General features: G+C 52.5%; 1 protein-coding gene across 1 annotated transcript in view; it reads left to right on the top strand.

Annotated features, from left to right (window-relative positions):
- Egfr (epidermal growth factor receptor) overlaps positions 1-25766 on the top strand; it is a 127501-nt gene that overhangs the window by 61509 nt on the left and 40226 nt on the right. The window contains exons 2-3 of the mRNA XM_023706917.1: positions 23885-24036; positions 24745-24940. Of these exons, the coding sequence (XP_023562685.1) occupies positions 23885-24036; positions 24745-24940 (348 nt within the window). The remainder of the gene's footprint in view (positions 1-23884; positions 24037-24744; positions 24941-25766) is intronic.

Raw genomic sequence — 25766 nt, 5'->3', positions numbered from 1 at the left:
TGAGCTAAGTCCTCACAGTCGCACAAAGCACGCCGTAGTGGCCACAGCGGCCCTGCCCCTGCAGCGATGGCGCACCTCAGTCCTTGGATGAGAGCACTGGGGCCTGGACCTCACGCTCAGGGCGTAATGGCACCGCGTGCAGATCATGCCTGTGATGGCAGGGCATGCCAGCCTCCTGCCAGGCGGAGTGAGGCAGGACGGTGGCAAGTGTGAGCCCAGCCTGGGCAACTCAACAACACCTTGTCTCAAAGTGAAACAAAAAAGGTTTCAGTGTGGCTCAGTGTGTGGGCTCAATCCTTGGAGTCTATGAGCAGCAGCTGTGAGGATGGAGACTGTCTGGGGGATGCTGTGGTCTCTAGGAGGTACGGTGGAGGGAGCTGCAGCTACAGAGCTACAGCAAGCTCACCTACTCTGGGTGGCGCAGGTGTGGCTGAGGAGAGGAATGTCGTGAGGGACACAGCTGCGACCTTGGGCCCCAGCTTATCTCCCCAGGCTCAGGGCCCATCTGCTCTTGGGCAGCTGGTATTAGGGGAGACTGAAGTGCAGACAGAAACCTGTAAAATGTGAGCTTATTGCTGATGATGCTGCACCCAGTGATGGTGAAACAGGGCCTGTGTGGAGGGCGGCAAGGAGCTGGGCGGGGCCGTGCTGACCCCACTGAGGCAGTAGGGGCTGCCCCCTAGGCCACAGGTCAGAGCCTGGTCAAGGTAAGGCACAGAGCCACCTGCACGTCACTGCCACCTCCCTGCTGAGCACCTGTGGGTGTATGCTGTCCCCACACATCTGATCCCTCTGCCTTGAGCCCAGGAGCTAGGATGGATGGCGTGGAGATGCACCAGGGAACTGACTTTGGGGACTCGCTTTGAGTTGCAACCTTGGGTCCTCCTCAGAACAGCCCAGCCCTGCTACGCCGCTGTGTTGGGAGCAGGGTGAGGCAGGCCAGCGGCAGTGGTGACTTAGTCACCCACTTTCCCATGAGTCACTGCAGCCACCCTGCTGCCTTTGCAGACACTGGGCTCCATCTCAGTCCTGAGAGGGCTGCTTCCTCCCTCCTGGGTAAGACAAAATTTTGTCTCCTGAGGAAAAGCAGCTGCACTCTGGGCCTAGGACCATGTTTACATGCAGCCGGAAGGAGCCTGTCTGGAATCTCAACAAATAAAAGCAAACCTGCAACTACGAGCTAGGGGCAGTGAGGCTCCATTCAGTCTTGTGAAAAGCTCCAGAGCAGAAGTCTTCAAGTTTTTATTTGGAAACTTTATTTAAAAGTGCACAGAATATGCCCCACAAGAGGAAACTCTAGACACAGTAGACTTGGAAACGCATGGTGGAAGTGTACACTATGCATTTGTTTTTGCTACTTATGCTTTCTGTGCAAGTGCAGACATAACCAGGGAGGCTGCTCAGGTCTGCGGATGTGGGTGTGCAGTGGAGTGAGCTGCTCATGGGTGGGGGGAGTGGACACAGGCTCCTGGGTGGCCACAGCCTGGGGGTGGGGCACCCCCTCGCTCTGCACCCCGGGAGCAGACAGCTTGGGCACAACCCAAGACGCTCCTTGGCCTTGGCCTCAGTGGTGTACAGGCCTTTGCTTTATATTTCAGATGTCGTAAGATTGCTTAATTGTCTGCAGTCTGCTTCACACTTTCCCAAATCCAGGAAAATCTATAGAAGGCCACTCTTGCACCCCCAGAAAACAGGCTGCATCTGTAATTGCTGGGTTTCCGCACTGCTTCCTGTTCCTGTCCAGAAGTAGAATTTCAAATCCTGCTTTTCAGGCTTTGTCTGGGGCCCACTGCAGCCCCTTCTCTTTCTCCTGCCGCCCGCTGGCCCTTGGCCACCAGGCTTTGTACAATGACCAGCTGGCCCTTGGAAGCTCCTGGGCCCAGGTGTGGAGTAGCTGGAGAGGCTGGACGCCAAGACGGGTGATTTCACTTTCCCCCGGCTCTGTGCAGAAAGGAAGGAGGCTCAAGTGCCTACAGAAGGGGCTCCTCCTCCGAGTGGAGTTTTGGGGGCCTTCCAGACCTGCGACCGCTTCTATTCTTGGAAGCATCACTGCCACTCTGCCCCTTTCCATTTGTACCCAGGAACTGATTCAGAAAGCATAGAAATTGGATTTGGAAGTGCTGAATGCTAGCGGACAGCTGTCTGCACTCTTCCCAGGCAGCACTGCCAGCTGGGTGGGCCATAGCCCTGCTCCCTTGCTGGGTCTGGCCTGGCCCTCAGCACCGGCCAGCTCACATCTCACGCTGAAGTGCACTAGAACCAAAGTGTCCGCCTCATTCTCCTGGTGCTCTGTGGTTTGGGCCCCAGCAGCCAGGACAGGATCTGCAGCCCACAGCAGCCGCTTCAGAGCAGCTGCCCCATGGACTGGTTCAGTCTCGCTCTCTACAGCACAGTTTTTTAACCTCACATTTTTTAAATTATCTTGGATTCTAGTTTCCTGAGCCTGTTGTGGCCACTGATTGACACTGGCTCCCAGGAAGACCTGTGGGGCTGCTAGGACAAAGGCCACAATGAATGTTAGTCGGTCTGCAGTCACCTAAAACATGGTCTGAAAACCTGAAAATGTTGGACTTCTCAGAGTAAATCCAGCCTTGTAGAAATGAAGTCTCCGTGGGCAATGCCAGCTGGCTTTACCTGAGAAGCGAGTGAGTTTGGTTAAGAGAGTTAAAGTAAGACAAGACCAAACACAGACAAGTGTTAACCTGCAAGGCGCTTTCCACACTATGTTAGAGAGCTTTTCAGGACGAGACTCGTCTTTCACGTTAGCCCGCCACGTGAAGAGACGCGCCAGCACCAGCAAAGGAGATCTCTCCAAAAGTGGGAGGAGGTGGGCTCAGGCCCTGCGGTGGGCAGTGGACAGGCACTATCCACGTGACCTCACCCAGCGGGCCGCCCCTGAGGGCAATGCCCGGTGGGACTCAGCCTGAGGGAGGTTGGACAGGAGGTGCACTCTCCCAGGAGCTGAGCCTGTGGAGTGGCCCGGTTCACCAGCCTGCCCTTGGCCAATGGACACCAGAGCCCTGGGCAGCAGGAGGCAGAGGCCACTCTGCGAGCTTCCTCAGCAAGCCATCTAGCACACAAAACTGCCCAAGGCTGCCTTGCAGCCAAGTGTCTGAATGTCCTGGCACGGGGTGACCCCCTCAAGAGGGACCTGGCATGGAGTGGCTCTGGCTCTAGTCAGGGTTCTCTCCTTGCCTGGGGTTTCCAATCCCTACCTCACTCTAATGGGCTGAGGGGTCATCAGGGACTCATGAGAGCCCAGATGGCCACAAGAAGAGGAGTCTGGGCTGTAGCCGGAGCAGGACAGCCAGGAGGCCTCTGCAAACTTGCAGTGTGGAGTCAAAACCAGCAGACGCCTGGCCAGGCATTGCCGCACACACTCAGCAGGGGTCACAGCCAGTCCAGACATGGATACATCAGACCTGTAGCCACAGGGCTGCGGCTACTCCAATCAGAGACCCTGAGTGGACTGGAGTCAGCCTGCTGCTTCTAGGGTACCCAGCTGAAAAACAAGAAGTTGTAGATGTGGTAGGACTTGAAATGTGATAGCGTCACAGTCCTTTCACAGTCCAGGACATTTGCTATGGGTCAACACTACCCAGTAGGGGACAGCAGGGTTGGAACTGGCACTGTGCACCCCTCGTGGCAGGATGAACCTCACAGTCGGCCACAGCCCTGAGTTCTTAGACTCTGGCCCTCCCCACTCTGTGATAGGACCCTGTTCATCACGCTGGTGCAGGAAGAGAAAATTAGCACCCATAAGCCCTGAGTGACACACAATGTCCCTCCAGATCAGGACATTTCAGAGAGGAGAGGAGTAGATGAAACAGGGATGAGGGCCAGGTGTGGAGAGGGCCGTCTGGCCGGCAGAAACTTTCCCAGGCAGCTTGGACAGTTTTGTTACTTAACCCCCAGTTCCATAGAAAGTTCAGTGAATTAAAACAGTTCCTTCCCTAAACACCTGACTAATGATGACGTGGTGCTGAACGTCCCGCCGAGGCTGTGTCGTGGCTGCAGTGACTAAGTGCGAGAGTGCGAGGGCCAGGCAGAGGGAGGGCAGTGCTCAGGGCTGCGCTAGCCAGCACCTTGCCTGCGAGCAGGCTCCCAGCACTCCGAGCTGCCTTGTCTCCTGCAGGGTACCCACGTGCAGCTCAGGCCCCGGCCCAGCTCTGCACGCTGCGCAGGGGGTTCCAGTTCCACAGCCCTACACATGCAACCCAGGGTGTGTGAGCGTCATGGTTGTGCCTACCTTTATTCCACATCCCCGGGCCATTTTCAGAGAAACTCTTCCAGAGGTCTCAGCAAGAAAGAGGCATCGAAAGCCTCCATCAGCACATTATGTGACAGGATACCACCAGTTTCTGTTTAGCATTCCTGTTCCCCACTCTTAGAGCGTCAGTTCAGGTACAAGCATGCCTGAGTGCACAGCTCTGACCAAGAGCACCGGGGCTGCCATGCAGCAAGGCTATGTCGGAATTGGGGATTTTTTCACATGCATTAACAGTATATCCTGAGACTTTACTGAAAGATGCTTAACTGAATACTTAATTTTGAATTTATGTGCAATAATTTATTTGTTAGATCCTTAGTATTGGACACTGAGCAGTTACAAAACTAGTATTTGGAAAATCTGCATTTGTAATGTTTAAAGCATCAGCTCTAGTATAATTGGGGACGTGTTCTCTTCTACAGTAAACTGTCTAATGTGTTGTTGGGGTTTGGAGCTAAAGGCCCCTAAGGCCTCCTGTGTGTGAAGGCAGCAGATCAAAGGCTGCTATGCCTGCAAGGGGATTAGCTAAGGCAGGCCTGGCTGCAGGGTGTCGCGCAAGAGTGTGCTCTCGCCTTGCTCCTCCCCTCCCCCTCTGCACCCCAAAGCCATGGGGGGAGCCTCCTCCAGCCAGCCCCTCTGCCTTGGAAGTCTGCGAGCCAGGACTGAGCCCCTTGAAACTTTGATCCAAAATAAACCTCTGCACCTGCAGGTTGTGGAAATCAGGTATTTTGTCCCAACATCAGGAAAGCAGACTAATACATATGCTTATTTGTGTTTTGTTATTTTTTTCTAGCATTATTTTTAAAAAATTATATATGTACTCACCTTTATCAGCTTTGAAAGAAAAAAGTTGTATAGAAATAATGAAACATTGTAGCCTTTCACTTATATTATTATTTATAACTTTATTCATTTATATTATTATTTTCAAATGAAAATTTAAATTGCTTAAAAACATATATTAAAACGTCACAAAGCCTCTCCTTAGACAGAAGCATCAGTAAATGTGCCAGGCACTTGCTGGGCACGGTCTCTCGTAACTCTGCATTAGTTTGTGGAGGGGGCCCATTTAAACTTTATCTCACCTGCCTGGATTATGGTAAGTACATGAGGCACAGTGCCCATACAAAGTAAATATTCAATCAACAGCTGCTATTTTTGTGAATTTCCACTTAACAGATGTTTACTATCCCACATTACATATAAGAAGTTATGTTTATCATCATATAATATTTGAGCTATTCTATCTTTTAAAACTAGATTCTAGAATTGATCATAGGGTGGAAAAGCGGCTCAGCCCTAAAGCACACGGGCTTCCTGGAAGTCCCCTCCTGGGGGGTGTGGGCCCACCGGGCCTGCAGGATGCGCGCTTGCACGCCTGCCCCGTCCCATTGGGAGGGACCCGGTGATTTACTTTCCTGGAATCTGCCAACGGCAGCTGTGACTTCCTGCATCCTCCCCTCTATCTCAGTCTCTCGATACAACCTGCCAGGGGTTTTGCCAGGTAGCTCGACCTGCTGGGCCTGGGATGGCCCAATTGTACAGGAGAGTAACACCGCTTGGCACTGGGGTCCTTGAGGCAGTCATGCAGTGTTAGGGTTTTAGCTTTTTTGTTGTTGTTTGGTTTGGTTTTGGTACTGGGAATTGAACTCAGGACCTTGTGCTTAGCAGACAGGCACTGTGCTGCTGAGCTGCATCTTCAGCCCTGGGGTTTTATTTCAAAAGGCAGCAGCTTGTGTGTGGGAGGGTGCATGCACACAGCCTCACTAACCTCCACATCTGAAACTTTAACCCAAGTGCTCCAAAGCAAGGACCTGCAGGGTTTGCAGTGGGCAAAAGAGTGGGCTCATGGTTATTGTTCTAATTTTGCCCATTTGAAAGTTGGCTACACACCTAACTCCTGCAAGAAGGACTTAATGCATCATAGGAAGACAAAGACCTGACAGTGCAGGTTCAAGAGAGACAGGCATTCTCCCAGCACCTCTGGTGTTTCGGTGGGTCCCCAAGCTCGAGCCTCAACAGTGTCCAGGCCTCCCTGCTTCTGCCCTGCATAGGCCAGCGAGCTCTCCAGGCCCGCGCCAGTCTGTCCATGCTTCCTGGAACTCTTGCAATAAATCCAGTTGCAAGGAGCGCGCCCACCTATGACCCTGGCACTTGAGGAAAGCTCAAGCAGGATGACTGCAAGTTCGAGCTCAGCCTGGGCAACTTAGCAATCTAGGGAGACCCAGCTCTGCTTCCATGAAAGCCGCGTATGTGGGGTTTATCCTTCACCTGGGGTGGTAGGATAGCAGAGGCTCTGGTCTGCCAGAACCTCAGAGTCTGCACTCCTAACAATTACTGGTAACTCGCCTTCCCAGGACTCTGAGAAGCACCCATCTAGTGAGCTGCCGCACAAGCACTGCCGGGCTAAGGTTACCAAGTGGAGTGTCTGTCTGCCTCTTGCGCACCTGACTGGACCAGCGTGCTGTGCTGGATGGGAGACTCTGTCTCCGCTTACCTAGCATGTGGCTGCTCTGAGAGTTTCAGGCTGCCCAACAAACTTCTGCAGTCTCCACAGCATCCCAGAATGCTGTGGTCAGGGTGGGATGATACCACCCTGCTCGGGGCTCCGTCTGCACACAGGTAGCCAAAAGGGGCTTATTTATGACCTGACTCTTTCTGCTTCTGTCTGTGTAACCCAGCCTACTACATGGGTACTGAACAGCTTTATTAATAACAGAGGAAGCATTTTCTTGGTTTGACAAATAATCACTTCCATCCTTTCACTTGAAAGTTATTCACTTCGGGAGAGGAAAGAATGCCTTGTGATAGTGAGGGCATTTGTACAGGAAGACTCGCTGCAGAAACACCCATACCTCCTCACCTGCGCAGCAGGCTGGGCGTGGGAAGTGCACACCTGCACGTTGCAGTCCACCTGGCCTGGACTCAGCTCTGCTGGGCTAAGTCCAGGGCCACAAGTGGGTGCCCACGGCACTCTGATTGCCCCTCTTGGGACATCGCTGATAGGTGCTAGAGCGCTCGGAGGGGCGGTTGTTTACGGAGCTTCGCATTCTTACTGTATGTTCACTGGCTCTGCTGCCTAAAGATTTAAGAGACTTTATTAGCATTGCTTTGGAGAAGAAACGAGATGGTAATGAGCCAAAGGCCATTACAGTTAGAAGCTGCCAGGTGTCATTTTTGGGAGATGAGATAGCGCTGCTCTCTGTAGCGTGAATTACCTACCTGTGGCAAGCCAGGATTTGCTGCACTGGCATACAGGGCTGGAGGGAAGAGATAAGTGAATCTCCTAGTGAGAGGTCATCTGTTTTGAAAGCCTGGAAGATTCCATGAACGAAATCCAAGTGTTACAACACAGGGAAGTGTCCTAGACAGTGCAGGGTGAGACGTCTCCAGTGTAAGATGTAAACAAAACTCCCCACCCCGCTTTTCTGGACTACGCTAAATGAGTCCTCAGAAGTGTATGGCCATGAATAGGAGTGGAGATAAGACTCTGATATCAACGTGGCAGTGAGCTTTCTTCACAGCCATCACTAGCAGGGACACTGCCCCCTTCCCTGGAGCTTCTGCCTCCCAAGAACTGTTTCCAGGGGAGCCGCTCCTCAGACGATGGCACCGTGGCCCACCTGGTGTCCTGAGTTGTGTGCATCGTCACACTGCCCTCGCAGGGAGGGCTGAGAGAGGCCTTCCCAGGAGGTCATGTTCGTCCTGGTGCCCACAGCACCCTGTTCTCTCTGGCCCTTCTTCCACTCCCTACCTTTGCCCGGCTATGACCGTCAGTCTCTTTCTGGTTTGGAGAATTATCAAACACTGTTGAGGAATGTGACCTCCTAGAGTATAATGTATGTTGCTGTGCTTTGTTTTGTCTTTGCAGTTCTGGGGGTTAAACGCAGGGTTTTACCACTTAATTATACTCCCAGCCCTTTCAAAAGTTTTCTTTTGATACACAGTCTTGCTAAGTTTCTGAGGCTGGTCTAGAACTTGTGATCCCCCTGCCTTGGCCTCCCTGAGTGTCCTATCCTGGCTGGGTATTGTGGGTGGCTTGCATTATCAAGCTTTCCAGGCCAACCTCAAGTCAAAGTTAATATTCAAAACCATCTATGTCCTAGAACAGGAAAGTGTTCGAGTCATGTGCTCAGCTGTGGCCTACCGTTAGTTCAGTCTCGAACAAACACATTTGCGTCACTATGTGCAGCAACTGACTGGAAATTGAGGCATCTGTGCACGGTCTCTTCTTGGCCCGTTGCCCCTGTGTGCTGGCCATGGTCAGCTCAGGCCACTGGGGTGCGGGTCCCTCATCCACACTTGGTCCTTTCCTGGGTCGTTACTTCCCCAGAAGCACTGCAGGAGGTATAGCGTCTTCTTCTAGGCAGGTAGTGCAGCAACTTACTGAGGTTCCCTGAGAGGACGAAGAGGCTCTGGACAGCCATGCCCAGGCCTTGCCCTCAGTCTTGCTGGACAGACAAGGCTTTGCGACCCTTGTCAGGACAGCATGCACTTCCGTGCACCAGCTCAAGGTTCTACCTCTACGCCTTTCACTCTGTGCCCTTCGCCTGCCTGCTGCCCTCTCCATTGCCCAGCGCTACATTGCTCTTCATTCCTGGCCAACCTCTCCCCCACCCTCAGAATGCCCCTCAGCCTGCCTGGCCCGGGCCCTCTTACCCAAGCAGCACCTTTGCTCCCGCTCTGCCTGCTGCATGTAGGCTGGACTGTGGCTCCCACATGTCCCTCGCCCAGGAAATCACTCCATTAAATACTGCCTCTGTCATTTGCACAGTGAGCTTTGCCATTGCTTTGCATTCAGAAAAATGTGACCCACATCAGACTTGATTGATCGACAGCTCACAGGGGCACAGCCTTCTGTGCAAAAGCTCCTCTGGGATAACTTGCGTGGAGGGTCACTTTAGAGGGATGGCCAGGGTATTCTAGCCAGCAAGATACAACAAGGATGGTCATGAATTGAGACTTTTAACTTCAGAATTGCCACAGAAGGCAGAAAAGTCACCCACCTGATGCCTTCCATTTTCAAGCATGCCTGGAATGTCATGTCTGGAAAAGCGGGGTGCAAGGTTCAAGCCCTTCCTGGTGTGACCCAGTCATTCCCTGAGCACAACAACATTTAGTCAAGGCCAAGGAATGAAAGACTCATTCTCTGAGATATAACTACCTGGTCAATCAATGAATAAATTAGTTGCCAAAATGTCATCATTCCCCTTACAAACTACTGTGACGAAAACTAGAAATGCTGTCTCTGCTCCAGGTTTGTGTCCTAGAAAGGACCTGCTTTTCCACAAATTTTTGGTGCTTGTACTTCATTTTTACTGTAGAGTCTGCTAGGAAATCTCTCTCTCTGAACTTGCAGCACCTCCTGGTAAAATGTCCTCAGACTCTGCTTGCACCATTACAGTTAGAATCCACAGCCTGGGGCTTCTGCGGCACCTCCTGTCCTGAAGCTCTGTGGGAGCCCCATAGGGCTGCCGTGTCTCAGGGACATCGTGTAAATCCCAGACGCAGCATCTGAGAGGAGGAAGCAGGTCGTGTGTGTTGGGGGGGAGACTAGAACCATTGGTCTTTCTCTGCTCACACCTAGAATTAGAGCTGTGTGTGTGTGTGTTCGTGCATGTGTACACATGTGTGTGTACTTGTGTGAGTGTGCATGTATGTGTCATGTGAGCATGTGTATTTCTACAGCCTAGTAAGGGAGAGTACATAAAAGGTAGGGATTGGTGCGTGACTCAGTGTTAAAGCCAGTGCTTAGCGTGCACAAGGCCCCGGTTCAACCCACACCTTCAGAACAGCTAAAAGAATGAGAAAAAACAGAAGAAAGGAAGCAAGAGGTGAGCTAAGGATGAGCGAAATCCCTGCTCCAGATCAACCGTGGCTTTGCAGTGTTCGGACTTGTTGATGCTTTCCCTGCTGTTGGCACAAGAACCTCTGTGCCATTCCACACTTCTTCAACCAAACCTGAAAGCTCTGTTTCAGCATGTTTCATTGATATCACTTTTTCTCAAATCTCTACCAGGTTCCTGTGGGGTAAATTAGCTGTGAAATTGACTAAATAATCCCTGAGGAAGCTGACTGCGGCCTGCAGACTTGCCTGAGTCCACTGCTATGTTTCCAGATTTTCAGAAGTGCAGTGTTGAGCCTTAAGGTCACGGGAATGTTTGAAACAATTATTGCAGCCTTCAGTGGGACAGTGGCTGACTCGCTGGTGTCAGCCACTGTCCTCCCATGCATCCTTTTTCTCTCCTTCAGGCCAGCCAGGTCTGTCCCTCCTCACCGCAGCCATCCCTCAGTGGCAGTGCAGTCCACAGCTCAGGGGAGCTAGCCCCACCAGAAAGCCCAGGCCAGGGCTCCTTCCTGCTCACGGACCCACATGCAGCTCGCCATCCCTCCACAGCCTCACACGCAGCAAGGCCCTTTTCTCTTCTTACACATGTTTCTGCTTGTTTTTAAGTTAGAAGAAGGATATCATTTAATTTCACAAGGATGTAATACAGCCTGGAGAAAAAGGATTCTTTAAGAATCAACATATGCCATCGAAACAGCATATGCTAAGGGAAAATGCTTCTAGATTTAAAAATCTAAAAGTTTGCAGTCTTTGAAATTGACAAGCTGTTGCTTCGGACTCCATGCACCCAGCAGAGGGGCGCGTCACCTGTCACCGGCAGTCCAGCAAGCCCCTCCTCCTCATGAGCTGCAGGCTGCAGCTCTCCCTGCATACTGGCCCAGACTGGAGCTCAGTCTCACAGGGCTCGTGCTTGCCAATGAGCTATATAGCTGTGTTCTTCATTTTGAGGAACTCGTGAACTCACATGTAACTGCAACAGGGAGCAGAGAAATCTCATTACTCTTCTCCCACCCTCCCGTGGGGCTCACCTGGCACTGTTCTAGTGGGGTGCAGCATTGGTGCAGAGCACCCACAGCATCCTCTAGCCACAGTTCCCAACCAGTCTCTGGCAGGTGCACCCTCCTGGTGCAGCAGGTATTTGAAAGAAACCTATCTGCTTCTAGTTGCCTTTAAAGTGAAGTCCGCAGAATGTCACCCAACCCTGAGCTGCAACCTGTCCTCCACGCCCCTGCTCTTGGCCTAGTCCCGCCCAGGCTCTGCTGGCCATGTAGCCCTCTCCCCATCCGACTACTCAGGCTCCTCTCCTCCCCAAGCTCAGCCCAAAGACCACTTCCTCCAGGGCCAGCAGGGACTTCTCAGTCTGGGTTGCACTCCACACCTCAGCACCCACAGAAGGACTCCCCACAGGCAGGACTGAGTCACACAGGACCCCTCACTCCCTTGGAAGGCAGGAATTTGGGGTGTGGTAAGAGGTCATCAGCCTGTGGCAACACCCACACTAATGCAGAGCAGGATCCTGATGTAAACACCTGGGGGTGGAACTCACATGTGTCACATAAGGGCATTCTGCACATACACACTTGCACACTTGTGGGTGTGCATACACACTCACTCAGAGCATGGATAAGGAAGAAAACTGTGTCCTGAGGTGACCTGTGCTGCAGCACATGTGCAGACCTGGTGTATAGATGTGTGTAAAGCAATTACGCAGAGCAGGTGTGCAGAGCAAATGTGCAAGACAAGTGTGCAGGACAAGTGTGCAGAGCAGTCATACAGTATACAGGGCAGGTATGCAGGACCAGTGTGCAAAGCCTGTGTGCAGGGCAGGTGTGCAGTGTGCAGGGCAGGTGTACAGAGCAGGTTGCAGGACAAGTGTGCCGAGCCAGCATGCAGTACAAGCATGCAGTGTACAGGGCAGGTGTGCAGGGCCAGAGTGCAAAGCAGGTATGCAGGGCAGGTGTGGAGAGCAGGTGTGCAGGGCTAGTGTGCAGAGCCTGTGTGCAGGGCAGGTTGCAGTGCAGGCAAGAAGTGTGCAGGGCAGGTGTGCAGGGCAAGTGTGCAGAGCCAGCGTGCAGCACAGGTGTGCAGTGCACAGGACAGGTGTGCAGGGCCAGTGTGCGGAGCCAGTGCTGTGGCTCTAATCCCAAGACCTGTTCTTCAGTACTTTCCCTATTAGGTTGACTTTCACATAGCTTAAGTATTAGGTAGCCCTGAATTGGAGGATGTAGATGTTTTGCAAGTATAGACAACGAGGCATTTTATAAATATTGTTTTGTTTGCAAGGGGATAAAAAGTATTGCAGGAGGAGGCGTATAATTTACTACAAAATAGCCGCAAGCCTTCAGCAAAACCCCCACACCCCATTTAACCTCTAGGCAGCAGTGAGCCCCAAGTGAGCGGGTGAGGAGCGCAAGCATTTTGTGGCAGGGAGTGCCGTTCCCAGGTGTGCTGGGCACGCTCTGCTCCCGCACCACACAGGAGACCTACAGGAGCTGCCACTCTGTGGCACTGTTTGTGGCTCCTATGCAGATGCAGCCAGGGACTGCTGAGTTCTGCTGCCCACCTTTTGTGTCCGTTTCTAACAATAAGCTACAGCTGCAGCTAATCCTGTCAGGGGCTCTGGGTCTCGTTAGGAAAGAGACAGCGGGAGGAAGTGGGAGAGGATCCAGTCCCCCCCCCCCCAAACCAAACACCAGAGCCTTCGGGCTGCCTCACCAGCAATCTGCATCTTTGGGACACAAGCTTGATGTGCTTTTTCCATGGAGGAAGCGTCACCACTTTTTCCGAGGGGGAGGCCCGTGTCATTGCTCCTTCCTCCCTCCCTTGCCTCCGCCCACAAGGCAGCTGTGGCTCTCAGCTAAGAGCAGAAATTATTGTAAAAAGTGACTGAGCTGACAAAGAAATGCTTGTGTGGAAGACTGCCTTGGCTTCAAGGGGACTAAATCTTACTTCATGTGGTCCCTCAGCAGCATGGCACTGGCTCAGGAAGGGCTCGTGTGCCCCTAGGGAATGATCCCTTTGCCACCCGCCCCCACTCTCCTGCAGTGGAGGTTTGGCCATGTTCCAAAATAAACAACTTTGGGGCAAATTGAGCTAAGACATAAAATACACAGTTTTTCACTTCTCTGATTGTCCCCCTCAATCACAGGCAGTCACCTTGAAGGGAAGGAAGAGTTTGGCTCCCTGGGCCTCATAGATCCCGAGGCCATCACACATAAGCCCTGGCCTCAGCTGCCTCACAGGTGCTAGGTCATCACCAGGTCCAGGGCGCCGGCCAGCAGTGGCCTGGTCCCCTGCCCCGCACAAGTCTTGTCAGACAGGGCAGGGCCACCAGCCTGGGTTGCGTAGGAACATCCCAGGTGCACAGCTCTGCTGAAATGCGTGCTGGGCCCACCTTGCTGGGCTCCTCCTCACTCGCAGGCTGCCCAGCGCCCGCAGTGGAGGAAGCTCTGTTCATCGTGGCGCTTCCTGGCCAGTGCCTTGTGGGCTTGCCGAACAGAACCTTCGCTTTGAAAGTTGCTTCTAAGGATCCAAAGCAGCATGTGTAGGCAGGTGCAGCGGCACACACCGATGACCCCAGCACTCCGGGAGGCTGAGGGGGGGACCACGAGTTCTAGCCTAGCTCAGGCAACCTGGCACCAGAGTGAGGCCCAGTCTCAAAATAAGATGTTAAGAGGGCTAGATACGCAGTGCGGTAGGAAGGCCCTGGGTTCAAACCCCACTTCCATCCCCCCCCCCCAATTTTTTTTAAAGTAGCTCATGTATCTGCTTGGGATTAGTCTCTAAACATCCATGACAGAAAAAGAAATTCAAATAGTTTCTTCCTAAGAGATAAGGAAGTCTACATAAATATTAAAGTTAATGGCCTAGTAAGACAGCTTCTTCTTAGTCTTTATACTTAAATGTAAAGTTATTTATGAATATGTAACAAAGAAGAAAATGACAAATGCTTCCATAGGCAAAATCAAAACATAGAAGTTGGAGTAATTTTTAGGAAGAAAATATTAAACATACTTTGTGGCTCATCTATGCAATTTGTGTATATTCATATGACAATAGTTAATAATGAAACAATGCCATGCTTTTTGTCCACTGATTCAGACCCCATGTCTTTGGAAGACACGAGTCTGTTCAAACCTCAAGAGCATTAAACCAGAAAGTGGGTCGTCAGTAACGGACTCTGCCCTCATGAGCAGACTGATGGGCTCCTAGTGTGTGCCAGGGACACAAAGAGTAGCAGAGTGCAAGCGAAAAAATGTCTTGCTCATCCAAGCTGGAGCGGAGTTTACATCCACCTGCAGCAGGGTGGCCAGGACTGTGGCATGGCACGGCTGAGCCTGCCACTGAGCGGGGCCCAGGCCCGAGTCCTGGGCGGTCCACCGCGGCCACTGCCATGCTGGTTGTCCCACTTCTTGCAAATATGAGTCAACTCCGCTGAAAACTTCCGCATGACATCCATTCAGACACGTCCATAATTCATCTTCATTGCTCACAGAAGTTCTCAAAACAACTGAAGAAGAGGCAGGGGAAGCGCAGTGCCCATTGGTGCTCCCAGATGACATGTCACCACCTGTGGTGCACGGCGTGTGCTGAAGAGCACCAGACGCTTTCAGCAAACGGCTGAGCAAGTGACCACATGAGAGGCTGCCATGGGGAGGGGAGAAAGCCTGCCGCTTGGGCTGGGCAGGTGTAGGGCAGACACCAGGAAGCCAGGAGGCCACGCCCAGGCCATCCCAGGACCAGGAGTGGACTCTGCTGGTGGGCACTGGGGAGGACAGTGGGGAGAAGCAGCAGGGTCTGGGCATCTGCAGGCTTGGGGGTGAAGGGTGTGCACCACACCTGAGTTAGGCCAAGGCTTTGGATCCACCTGAGGCACAGCTTTGTCTCAGAGTGGCTGCTTCATTAAGCCTCAGCAGGACTCGAGCTCTAGCTACTTACTCGGCATGGTCCAGCAGGACACGAGGGCCCCTTGTCAGAGTGGGCAAGCAAGACATCAGCAGTGGTACATAAGGGCTGCGTGTCCATGGCCAGAGAGACAGTGCCCAGCACAACCTGCCACAGCCTGCACACATGGAGAAGCAGCGTCCCAGCCGGGCACATCACTCTGCACCTTCCACCAACTCCCTCCTGTAGGAGTCTTGACCTGGGAGCAAATCACTCCACGCAGGCTAGTGTCTGGACAGAAAAGACAGAGGGGCTCCGTCTTACTCTTCCTGAGCTCCTGTCTGGCTCCCGCTGCAGCCCACAGGGGGCCCAGCTGCTGCTCCAGAAGGGAGCCCCCTGCACACATGTCCTCTGTCCTTGTGCCTGCTGCACTCACACTCCCAAGCAGGGCTGAGGCACGGAACAGCCAGCACATGGCCTGTGAGGCTCAAGTATTGACTCTGGTTCTTTGTTTTTTTCCAGAAAAAGCTGTCTCGCCCTTCTCTGGGAGATTATACCAAGCACTTCAGGCCCCCTCTTTCCTAAACTTAGCAACAAAAAGCTGGCCCTGGTTGGTACTGCCCTTACCACGTAGCTCACAGACTAATAGCGGGCGGCTTTGTGGAAAAGCTTCAATTTACCTGCTAGTTCTCAAGAACAGCAGTGCTGCCCGTAGGTTGTGGAAGCAGGAATTTCCTGGGTGTAAGTCAAGACTGGGGCAGAACCTTAGCGTGGCGTTGAGTTCCCTCTGAGCTGTTGGTGACTTTTAAGTCCTTCCTGGTCTGTGATATCCAGAAGCAGCTGTGGGTCCCAGCTCACTACAGCACAGAACCTCAGATCTCCGCGCTGGGACGAGGTCTGTCCTCAAATGACTCTGTGTGTAGAAATGGAACTTCAGAGGGCTGTTGAGCATGAGGAGGAGTGGAAGAGTGTTCTTTTCAAGCAAGCATTAAATACAAAGTCATGCACACAGCCGAGTCCAGCTCCCCTCGGCACCACACCGCCGGTCGGCAGAGGGCCCTTTTCCAAGTGGACAATAACGAGGGAACAGCATTCCGAGCACCAGCAGGGTCCTGGGCAGAGAACCCACCTGAGGCCCCAGGCCTGCGTGGCTTCCTCATTGCCTGGCACCTGGGCAGATGGTGTGGGCAGCTAGCCAGTCGGCGTCCGAATCCCTGCCTGGCCAGGCCACACCCGTGAGGCAGCAGCAGGCACAGGTTTGGTCTCCCCGCAGCTGGGGCAGGAAGCGGTCCATCCGTTGTCCCCAAGCCAGTTACCCCAGGCCTGAGATGCTGCTGATCAAGGTCTGCCATCATCAGGCACCTTGGCCAGGAGCTGCCCACCCCGCTGGCCCTGTGTGAGTCACAGGCACACTGCTGCCCGGGAAATCACTTTGTCTGGGCAGAACCAGACCAGTGTGCACTCCAGGCCTGGTGGCTGCTTAGCTGACAGTTCCATGGAAGTCTGCTTGCTCGTTCTGTAGTCAGAACAGCTGGAGCTCTGCTTTTCCACTTCTGTGTTCCCTTTATGTTTTTCAATAGTTAGTGACATGAGCATGAAGTATTAATTCAGTAGCTCTGCGAAGACTGACAGGAGCTCCTCCTAGACGAAACCACTCCAGCAACTCTTAGGGGAAGGCCAGCTTTCTCCCTCGCTCACCTCCGTTGTCTGTAGTGGGAAAGGGGAGATGGTGCTTTGGAGAGTGCCCCGGCTGCAGTGCCACAGCGCGAGCTCAGACTCGCCATGCACGAGGCAGGCCCAGCTGTGCCAGCCTCATGCCCCGTCGTGCCCACTCCACTCCAGCTCCTCAGTGCTTTCTTCCTCAGGGACCAGTAGCTGGCTCCCTCTCACCACAACATCTTTTGCTCACCCGCTTTCTGCTTGGGGTGACAAGAGTCCCACGTCTGGGCCTCGGAGAAGGCTCCAGATCTGCCCTTGCTCACACACTGCCCCTCGGAGCCCGCATTCCTGCCTCCACAGTCCCTGCGGGCTCCCAGCATCATGGGGTGGGTCAATCTGCAAGAGCCCCTGTGTGGCAAATAGGGATAGTCACACAGCAGCTTAGCCACCAAATGTGGGCTCACTATGGCCAAGACCTACCGATGCCCAGAGGGAAGAATTGCTGGGAGCATCCTTGCTCTCAGAAAACAAAAACCAAAAACCAAAGAACAGCACTCAGGTGTGAGCCTTCCCTGTACCTGAGTGATTGTTCTGTGTTCAAACTCTGGGTTGCCACTTGCCTGGCCCCTGCCGGGCGAGGTCAGGAGCTACTTATGTGTACTGGCTTTCCCTAGTGTCCATTTTAAACCACCAGAAATGTACATGTATTTATAAAGATGGCCTTAAAAATGTGAGTGTCAGAGACTGATTTTGAAAGTAAAGGTTGAAAATAGAGCATTGAGAAAGAACATCCGAACCATTTGGGGAGAAAGGCGGATACACACAAAACCCAAGGTCTCTTTGCAGATTTTTTGCTCAAAAAGATTTCCCAGCCCCGTTTTTAGAGCAGAAAGATTGTGTTCCCTTGCAAATTCCATCTTTTCCAGAATTTTTTTCTATAAGAACAAATGTTTCTTATTTAAAAAAAATATTTATACACAGACAGAGTTGGAACCACTGGTACTGGGTGGCCGACGCAGGCCCTCTTGAGTCTCCACAGATCTGATGTCCCCTAAGTCAGGCTGATCAGGGTTCGGCGGCTGAGCTCATGTGTCCCCACTCCTCCAGCTCCCTGGGTGCCCCTCCATGCCTGCGCTACCGCAGGCCCTTCCTCCAGGCCTGTCGCTCCTGTGGCGGCAGCCAGCTGACCCATGCAAAGCTGTGCCTGAGGGGCAGCCTCTGGGCCTGGGCATAGCACTGTGGCCACTTCCTGAGGCCTCGCCTGAACCAGAGAAGAGTTTGGAGAGCTGAGGCATCCAGCACACACATGGGAGCTGCTGGAGGCTTCTTGGTTGTTTCTCTTGCTTTTTTAGTATAAGCGAACATCGTGCAGCGGCAGGCTTGCTGGGGAGGTTGGTGCACACGTTCAACTCTCCGTAATCAACTTCAACCCCAGAGCCTTCCTCGTCTTCCCCTCCGCATCTTGCCATCTCCAGAGCCTGCCTCCTCTTCCCTGCTGTTTCTCCTTTCTCTGCTTATGATCTTTCTAGGTTTCTGGTAGAAACTAGAGCTATAGCTTTCTGAGCTGGCCAGTTTCACGTAACACCCTGGTCCTGTCAATGTTCCTGTAGATGCAGGGCTCACTCACTGTGGCTGAGTGCGATCAGTCTCTGCACGCAGACCCATGTTATCTTCATCCACCATCTATGATGGGTGTGGAGGCTGCTGCACGGCTTGTGCTGCCATAGACACGGGGTGCCAGCTTGCAGTGGTGCGACGTGTTCTCGGTCCTCCTGGAACGTGCCAGCAGAGCAGTAGCCGGCCAGTGCTTTCTGTGTCCTCCAGAGAAGGCGCCTCGGCACTGACTTCCACAGTGGCTGTGCCAGGCTCCCCCAGCTGTGCAGCCCACACCCTCTGACTGGCAGTCATGTGTGCGGTCTCCACACAGCATCCCACCTGGAAGCTGCCTGCCGCCTGTCCCCTGGGACACTGTCTCAGAGAAGCCTCAGGCTCTGCACAAGTGGTCATATATCCAAGGCCGAGGAGGCTGGGGAGGGGCAAGTAGCGTGGCTGACAGAATTTGTGTCAGCTGCCACACCTCTGCAGGGAGGCTGACGTGAGTGGGCAGCCAGGCTGAGGGCCAGGAAGCCAACTTCCAGGGTGCCGGGAGCTGCCAGCACGCCTCGCACCATGCGCTGTGTTTATTCACCAACTAAGCCATGTCTAGGACTCTTTGCTTTGCTTCCCAGGAGCTCTGGTCAGTGCTGGCTCCCAGCTGAGAAACACATCGGAATGCCCAGGCTCGGCTCTGCTCCCCTTGGTGTCCTGCAGCCCACATCCCTTGGTTTCAACTGCAAAGGACCATAGGAGCTGCCAGCAAGGCTGAGCAGGGGCCAGGCCCCGAGGGTTCCTGGAGAGTTACTGGGTGGAACCCATCGCAGAGCAGCAAATGCTGCTGCCTGGGGTCCTGTTGAGCCCAACTGCATTTTCAGTAGCCCAGCAACAGGTTAACTCCGTTTCTGATTTGCCTGCCATTCAATCACCTGCAGAAGTGGATTTGAGTGTGATGTGAGGTTGTCAATTTACAGCACCATGAAGGAAACAGTTTTCTGGTGTAGCTAAGGAAAGCTGGGCAGGTGGACATAGCGCTCACTGCTGCAGAAAAGCCTCAGCACCCACCACACTCGAGAGCAGGGAGACGTTCTCAAGTCCGCCATGTGTCATCGCTGTGCATAGCTCCCCTGTGGGCAGCAAGCTGGTCCCCAGAACAAGGGCTCTCTTACTGCCCAGTCCTCTCACTGGTGGGTGCTTGGTGACGTCCATAGACACATGCCTCTGCTCCATCAGAAAGCTGTCCAGAGGCTCAGCATCATCAGTAGACTCCCAGGCATGGACATGCCGTGTAGGGTCGGCCAAGCTCCGCCCCCTCCCCCAGGTGTGAGATCTCAGGAAGCCAGGGAGAAGTGCGCATGAGCCTCGTGTCCATGGTGCTCTTCCAGGGCAGTGGAGGGAACAGCAAATGAAAACAGCGACGGGTTTCCCCGGGCAGTTCCCCAAGTGTCTGAGTGGATCTGGGCCGCTCTGGAGAAACCTGTTTAAGGCTGTACCTAACCAGTGGCACAGATTTGCCCGGGCTTGTGGCGAGGAGGGTATGTGCCCCGCCCTGGCACAGGAAGGCCGAAGAGCCTCCCCGTAAACCAGTGGCACTTTGCACTTGAAGGAAGCAGGTTGTTCTTATGCTCACTGAAGATGAAACAGATGCTTTTCTCTTTTGCTTTTTCCAGTGCTAATGTTTGAAAACAAGGCCTCTGCATGGAACGATATCTCGGGAACATTTTAGTTTTTATTTTAAGGCTTGCTGAATTACTAAGTGGCCCAAATTGTGCTCAAACTTACATTTCTCCTGTCTCAGCCTCCCAGAGTGCTGGGGTTGCAGGCATGGGCGACTAGGTCCAGCTTCTGAAGAAAAAGGATAAAAAGACAGATGCTAGTTCAGCCCTAAATGTCTCAGGATAAAACACAGAAAACTTCCCTTACTTCATGTGCCTGGATCTGCCACAAAATCTAAGTGCAACAGAGTGAGCTTAATCTCAGAAAGCACCATGCTAAGATGGGCCTTCCACAGCCCTGCACTCGCAGCTGCATGAAGCTCGGAGTCAGGCAGGACGGCCCCTAGAAACAGGTCAGAACAGGGCCGCTCGGCATGCACGATGAGTGGGCAAGCTGCCAGCGGGTCCTCTCCAGGACGGGACTTCAGGCCTGAAGACATTCACAGGGACCACAAAGGTTTCACCGGCCCAGGCTGAGTGGGATCTACTGCAGCCACCAAGCGCTCATGCTGACCAGCAGTCGGGCGTACCAAGTGCCTTGCTGTGAGACACACCCAAGCCAGATGGGAGATTAACAGACAGGAGACGAAGTAAGCGCAGTGAACGGCAAGTCCCCGGAACAACTCCTCTGGCTTTCTGGACGTTGGTAAAGCTCTGTTGTAAAACCCGAAAGCAAAAGGATCAGTGCTCTGTAGATTGGAGTTGTGTGACCTTCTGTCCCTGCCTCAGTGGAACTTGCCTCCAGCTCTGCGGGAGTTCTGGAGCAAACAGCAAGCACCACATGTGTGGCTCTGGACACCAAGACGAGCTGTCTGCTTTTCAAGTAAATAGGCCTAAAATAATATCAAGATTATGGCCAAATACATTACTTAGGTACAAAGTCCTATTTGAGTATTACTGTGAAATTCTTGAAGTACAAGACGTTCCTTCCCCTTTCTTTTTATATTTTCTGATCTGACAGATGCGCCTGTGTGGCAGAGTGGCTGCACTCGAAGGCTAACATTTAGAATGGCTCCATGTGAGTCCAAGCATCTGCCTTTAGACACAACAGAGTGGTGTGCCTTAGCCAAGGTCCCCTAACATTTGGTGAGTGATGTTATATCACTGCCCACCTCTCAACAGCTAAATAAAGGGCCTGTCATCCTCTCCAATATCCTGCTTGATAAATACCTGGCTCAGAGGTGATTAAAGGTCACACTATGAGGAAGTGCACAGCTGCTCCTGGCTTAATGAAAATCTCCTGCTTTGGGCAATTTTGTCTTAAATCTGAATAGTTTGTGATCATTTTTAAAACAATCTCATTTGTATCAATGGTCACATTTAAGTTTCTTCATGCTGTATAGATATAACAACGGGTGTCATATTACAAAGATTAAACCTTGCTTTGAGGAGGGGTTCTAAGCCAGCCTCTTCTTAAGGCTCTGAGATGCAGCCGGGGCTTTGTGCTCACGAGCCACGGCCTCTTCCTCTGAGTTGCACTTTTGCCCACAGCAGCCAGGCCTGACGAGCACCAAGATCTCACTCACTGATGGGCCTCTCCTCTGGGGAGATGCGTGTCTCAGCAGCAGCCTTCAGTAGCCTCCTGTGCTGCCCCCTGAGAGCTCCGGGCTATGGCTAAGATGGGATCTGCCTCCATCGTCTTCACATTCCTTCTTCCCTGTCATCTAGACGGATTGCTGAAAGCCACACGTTTTGGCTTCTTTGCAATTTTTTGTTCACCATTATGGAAAAAGTAAACAATGAACAACATCCAGCATGCAGCTCTTTCTATATTTATGTCTGTTTCCTCCAAATAAGTTTACTGAAATGGAATCACAATAGGAGGTTCAAGCACATTCATCCGTTTCCACAAGTTGTTGTCCACTTGCTTTCAGCATGTGCTCTGACTTAGCATTCCCACCAGTGGTGTGAGGGTTTCTATTCTATTCCAAAACAGGACTATTTTTTCCTCGTGTAAGAGTGATTCATCCTAACTTTAGACAGTTGGATGTACATGTTCAGAAAGAGTATGTTAGGTGCTCGGTGGGGGTTTTTAATACGTGAATGAAAGAACAAATTCAGTCTTAAAATTAGTTTTGTGACACACTGATCTTAAACAGCACATTTCACTGACATTTGCTTACTTATTGGTTTGACAAGGAAAAGTTCTTAGTTCAATGGAGAGAACCCTGCAAGATGTTCTGTGGGTCACTTGCAGTCAGAGCACCAGTCAGAAGCCTGCGCCACGCAGGTGCCAGCAGAGCCCGCTCTCCTGCTGACACCAAGCCAGGACATGGTGACCTGGGCCACTGCCGCATAGTTAGGTGAGAGGGGAGCTCGCTGTGTGTCAGCTAGGAAGGCAGCATTGCTCCGCCACACATCCCTGAGAAGTCACATGCTGTTTTCAGATCATGCCTACAGCCTGCTGTCATCTTTGAGCACCTAACCTGTTCTTGGCGCTGTGAGGCCAGCCCCTCCCAGTCCTATCTGTGTGCACGGAGCAGTTCTAGGACCGCTCTTCCTTGAAGTTGCTAACCACAGACTTCGGGTCAGCAATGATGGAAAGAATTATGGGACCTCTCTGCCTGTGCAGACATGGACTCTATGTTGTCAACATCCCCAGGTTCTGTCTCCTTCTGACTTTGAACAAGAGCCCAAAAGGGAAGAAAGGGTAATCTCCCCAGAGTTAAAGAGGGTGTGAAGACTGCCTGTGGTTCATGTTATGCAGACTGGGCCATGTCTGAGCTTGTGCCACTGCCCTGGCTCTTCCATGCACATGCAGACATGATGTGGGCAGAGCAGTTACGGGGAGGGAGAAGGGAAGCCTGTAAAATCCCAGCACACCTTTTGAAGCGGTACCCAGGGGTGTGCCAGAGGAGTGTTTATTTGGCCTGTCTTTGTGCACTATGACCTGACTCCTATGTTTGTCTTACACCAACTCTGGGGACAAAAGGACCTGGACTGGTCACCTCCAGAGCCAGGGGCCACTCTTCTTCACTCTGATTCTAATTTGGGTTCAAAGTGTGAGCCCTTAACAGGCTCCCTGCTTCAGAAGCCCCAAGCATCTTGGTTTCAGTCCCATCTCTGATGAGCCAGGACTGTACATACCAGTTGACGGCAATCTCTCTTCTTTGTTGTCATGTAGCCTGCCTAACACTTGTCCACCACTCACCTTTAGCCCCTGGTGAAATGTCTCCTTGGATTATATCTGATGTCTTGAAACATCAGGAAGTGTTGCCGGGGTTATGTGGCTCCAGGTGACATGGGTGACACGTGCTGGACAGACGGAGAGATGTGCTGGCCTCTCGTGAACTTGGTGTTTAAGCATCATGCTTTTGAATACACTGACTACTCCATAATTAGGCCTTTGCTTTGTTCTTCAACGTAAGTGCTAGAGGGATATTTTAAATCCTCCTAAAGCTGGGTTTTTCAATTACACAGTTGTCGTTGATTTTAGGTGAACAATTTGTGGTTGGAAAATATTAAATGTACAGTGCATGCTGTGTTCATAAACATTCCTTATATGATAATGTGGCATGCTGCACGGCAAAGCAGTGTTCTCTGCATCAGTATTACCGCGGCCCCGTAATTATGTAACCTCCACACTTCCTATTTGCTGTTCATTGATCAGGGATCCTGTAGACTTGTGCTTTCTTAGACACTTTCCAAGACCTTTTATCTATCCTCCCTGGAATTCTTACTGTTTTCCCTTTATGTATTTTAATGTAATGTAATTCCATACACATAAAGGTAATCTTCCTCTTATTTTCAATTACACCTAATATAAACTTAGTCCTTTATCTCATTGGCCTTAACATGTCCTTTGATCAAAGTTAACACTATGAGTCACTGTAACTCACAAAGTCAGTGGATGCTGCTTTCTTTTGGTTTTGCCACTTGGCACTTCACAGGCTCTGTCTTGTCCCTTTGTTCCAGTTTGCCAAGGCACAAGCAACAAGCTCACACAGTTGGGCACCTTTGAAGACCACTTCCTGAGCCTCCAGCGGATGTTCAACAACTGCGAGGTGGTGCTTGGAAATCTGGAGATCACCTACGTGCAGAGGAACTATGACCTTTCCTTCCTGAAGGTCAGTGTCGTGGGTCTGGCTGCCCAAAAGCGACAGAAGTAGATAAGAGCGAGAAGGTGCTGCCAGAAAGTAGCTCGAGCCGTGCTCGCTCTTCTGTGCCTGCGACAGTCTGAAGGGAGGCACAGTGGAGTGCCTCCTGAGCATGTGTCCCTGGCCAGGGCTAGTCAGAGTTGGAGAAGTGCGGAGGGCCCGGGGCTGGGGTGGCGCGCTGGGTCTCCACTAGCGCACTGTGCTGGCACACTCACTTTGAGAAGGACAGTGGCGAAGTCTGTGTGAGCTGGGCCTTGTCACCTGTGCCTGCAGTGTACATCCTTGACACTAAATCACCAGCGTTTATAGCTGGCTCTTGAGTTCCGGCCTGTCTGAACACAGGTCCAAGTACTGTCAGTGGGGGCAGTACCTGGACTGGACCTGCTGGTCTTTTCTGGCTGGCTTTCCCCCGCTTCCCTGCCTCTTTCCACCTTTTCCCTCCCCTACTCCCTCCCCCCTTTTATTTTTCATCTGTGCTTCTAAGCCATTGCCTCCTTGCTGCAAAAGCACAATTGTCACAAAACTGTCACATACCCTTCCGTCAATGCCCCCCCATGTTAGTCTACGTTTGTGACCATGTGTGATGGCACAGGCAGGTGGCCTGGGCCACTGGAACACAGTAGGCCTGGAGCCCTGGAGCCTGTCACGCATAACGGTGTTGTCACGCTGTGTCCTCAGACCATTCAGGAGGTGGCCGGCTATGTGCTCATTGCCCTCAACACAGCAGAGAGGATCCCGCTGGAGAGTCTACAGATCGTGCGTGGGAATGTGCTCTACGAGAACACCTATGCCCTGGCGGTGCTGTCCAACTACGGCAGCGCCAACAGCCCCAACAGAACAGGGCTACGGGAACTGCCTCTGCGGAGCCTGCAGGGTGAGCCGTGTGTGAAGGAGCAGGCTGGGGCCCCACATCTGTGAGTGCCACCTGCGTGCCAGCCCCTTGTGGGAGCTGTGCACACAGGACAGGGCTCCAGTATCTCCAGAGACATGGGCTGAGAGGTGGTCAGAAGGACAGCAGAGGTGGTCCCCAGGGACACAACACAGGACCCCGTGGTGGCACCAGACCTCACACACCGTCTTGCTCCCTGTACTCTTTCTATGATAGCATGACTGATAAGTGAGGCGCAGTAAGAGGAGAACAGAAGTGAAAGCGACACGCGACCCTAACCACCCACTGCGGTGTGTGGTCTATGAACATAGTCTTCAGCGTGGCTCCATTTGACATTGTCGTTGGTGATCAACACTACAGGAAGAAAAGCCAACAAGGGTGTTGTTGGGCCTACAGGCCCTGCCCACATGGGGGCTGGTGTCCTGAGTTGGGCTGTGCTCAGAAAAGCAGGACAAGGCAGGAAAGCTTCCTGGAGAAGGGGCATTGTGCAGAGAAGGCCAGAGGGAGGCTCCTGTGGGAGGACATCAGGCATTGGCAAAGAGAAGGAGGCACCTGATTTCCTTTTATGTGTGTGTGGCGCTGTGTGTAGAGCCCAGGGCCTTCGCACTGGGCTGCGTGTGCAGTCCTTGTTACGTGTGTGTGGCACTGTGTGTAGAGCCCAGGGCCTTCGGACTGGCCTGCGTGTGCAGTCCTTGTTATGTGTGTGTGGTGCTGTGTGGAGCCCAGGGCCTTCACACTGGGCTGTGTGTGCAGTCCTTGTTACATGGGTGTGGCGCTGTGTGTAGAGCCCAGGGCCTTCACACTGGGCTGC

The sequence above is a fragment of the Octodon degus genome, unplaced genomic scaffold (assembly GCF_000260255.1).
Source record: "Octodon degus isolate 3935 unplaced genomic scaffold, OctDeg1.0 scaffold00275, whole genome shotgun sequence".
NCBI lineage: Eukaryota > Metazoa > Chordata > Mammalia > Rodentia > Octodontidae > Octodon > Octodon degus.
This window is presented reverse-complemented; position numbering and strand designations above follow the sequence as displayed.